This window comes from Etheostoma cragini, unplaced genomic scaffold (genome assembly GCF_013103735.1).
Source record: "Etheostoma cragini isolate CJK2018 unplaced genomic scaffold, CSU_Ecrag_1.0 ScbMSFa_503, whole genome shotgun sequence".
NCBI lineage: Eukaryota > Metazoa > Chordata > Actinopteri > Perciformes > Percidae > Etheostoma > Etheostoma cragini.
Window position 1 is genome coordinate 3,152 of NW_023269100.1, and position 1,696 is coordinate 4,847.

At 44.4% G+C, this 1,696-nt stretch overlaps 1 protein-coding gene across 1 annotated transcript; it reads right to left on the bottom strand.

Moving 5' to 3' along the window:
• Nucleotides 1-1,030: 1,030 nt before the first annotated feature.
• Nucleotides 1,031-1,670, bottom strand: LOC117941294 (ribonuclease pancreatic-like). The gene has a single exon (XM_034866359.1). It carries the CDS (start codon nucleotides 1,635-1,637, stop codon nucleotides 1,212-1,214), a length of 426 nt encoding a protein of 141 aa, XP_034722250.1. The 5' UTR covers nucleotides 1,638-1,670; the 3' UTR covers nucleotides 1,031-1,211.
• Nucleotides 1,671-1,696: the final 26 nt, after the last annotated feature.

Genomic DNA, 1,696 nt, shown 5'->3' on the forward strand with positions numbered 1-1,696 from the left:
GCCTCCTGGGGGGGTCCCTAGGGAGGTGGTCCAGGCGCGTCCAGCTGGGAGGAGGCCTCGAGGAAGACCCAGGACTAGGTGGAGGGATTATAATCTTGCCTCCAACCTGGCCTGGGAACGCCTCGGGATCCCCCAGTTGGAGCTGGTTGATGTGGATCGGGAAAGGGAAGTTTGGGGTCCCCTGCTGGAGCTGCTGCCCCCGCGACCCGATACCGGATAAGAGGATGGAGTTGGAGATGGAGATGGAGATGGAGATGGAGATGGAGATGGAGATGGAGATGGAGAAGTAACACTGACACATCACACGTTTACAACACAACTCATCTCTGCAGCACCATGACACTGTATTCTGAACAGTCTGCACATATTTTGCCTTTAACTAATATTCCCCCCCCAAGATTTGGATATTGGTCCATTTGGGGATTTTGATGAAATTGAATGAGTAGTGCAGCCCTACACCACAGTGGACACTGGTCTGTCATTCCCTACACCGCCACCTGCTGGCCTGCTGCTGTAAGAGCAACACAGATTTCGTCCAGACTCATCAGCTGATCCTTCTACACACTCAGAAACAGGACTGTAGGTGTGTACCTGAAGGCATGTCCCACTATTGTGTACCCATCAGTACCGGTGTGTTTCATGTTGTACCCTTAAATTAGTCCAAAGGTACATACTTGAACTCATGCTGTACTTTTAAGGGAACATGTTAAAGTCTGTCTGTAAGAACAGAAACGTTGTCTCGTCAGTGTTTTAGTGTTTTTAGTTTAGTGTTTAGTGAACCAAGACGGCTTTTAGTAGTTTTATTTAGTTTCTGTCCACTTTGAATGGAGTGTGTTTTACATTGATAAAAGTAGTGATTATTAACATGGAGTCTGGTGGAGATATGCTAACTATCAGTTTATACATATTTAATGTGTGAAATGTTTTTTTTACAAACAAAGTTATTATTGTAATAATTCTTATATTTATGTAGTTTTATCTTCTTGATTAATGAATGAACATGACGGCAAAAAAAAGAACAGACCAAGAGTTAAACTGTCACATGTGTTTTATTCATCAGGTAGTAATAGATTACTCTGGTACATCAGGTAGTAATAGATTACTCTGGTAAATCAGGTAGTAATAGATTACTCTGGTACATCAGGTAGTAATAGATTACTCTGGTACATCAGGTAGTAATAGATTACTCTGGTACATCAGGGAGTAATAGATTACTGACTTCCATGAAAGTGAACAGGTTTCTTGTTCTCACACCTGACTATAATCCTCTTGGTACTAGCTGTACCATTGTACAGACAGTTGGGGGGAACGACCGGTGGAACCTGGTTCTGGTTCTGCTGGGTACAGTCGATGATTGGAAAAGTAGCGTTGCTAATTGTATAACCATTGCCATATGGCGTTCCCCCCCCAGCACAGACGGCTAAGACAGCGTTCACATCATATGTGATGAAGGTGTTGATCACCTTGCAGCGGTTTGGAGGGTCCACGATAGTTCTGGCTTTTATCACCTCGGTACATTTTATATGAGTCATCCCAGCGTTGACGTGCTTACGTTGAAACGCAGCCCAACTCTGTCCGTCAACGGAGACCAGAGCAGCCGAGAGCAGCAGAACACCGGCAAAGATAGAGCTCTTCATGTTGATCTGGAGAACAGAGTTATAAAAGCTGTTAGAGCCTTTACTCTGACACCTCTAAC

What these genes read in the sequence shown, in the direction of transcription:
- LOC117941294 (XM_034866359.1), bottom strand. Translation starts at nt 1,637, where the DNA reads ATGAAGAGCTCTATCTTTGCCGGTGTTCTGCTGCTCTCGGCTGCTCTG.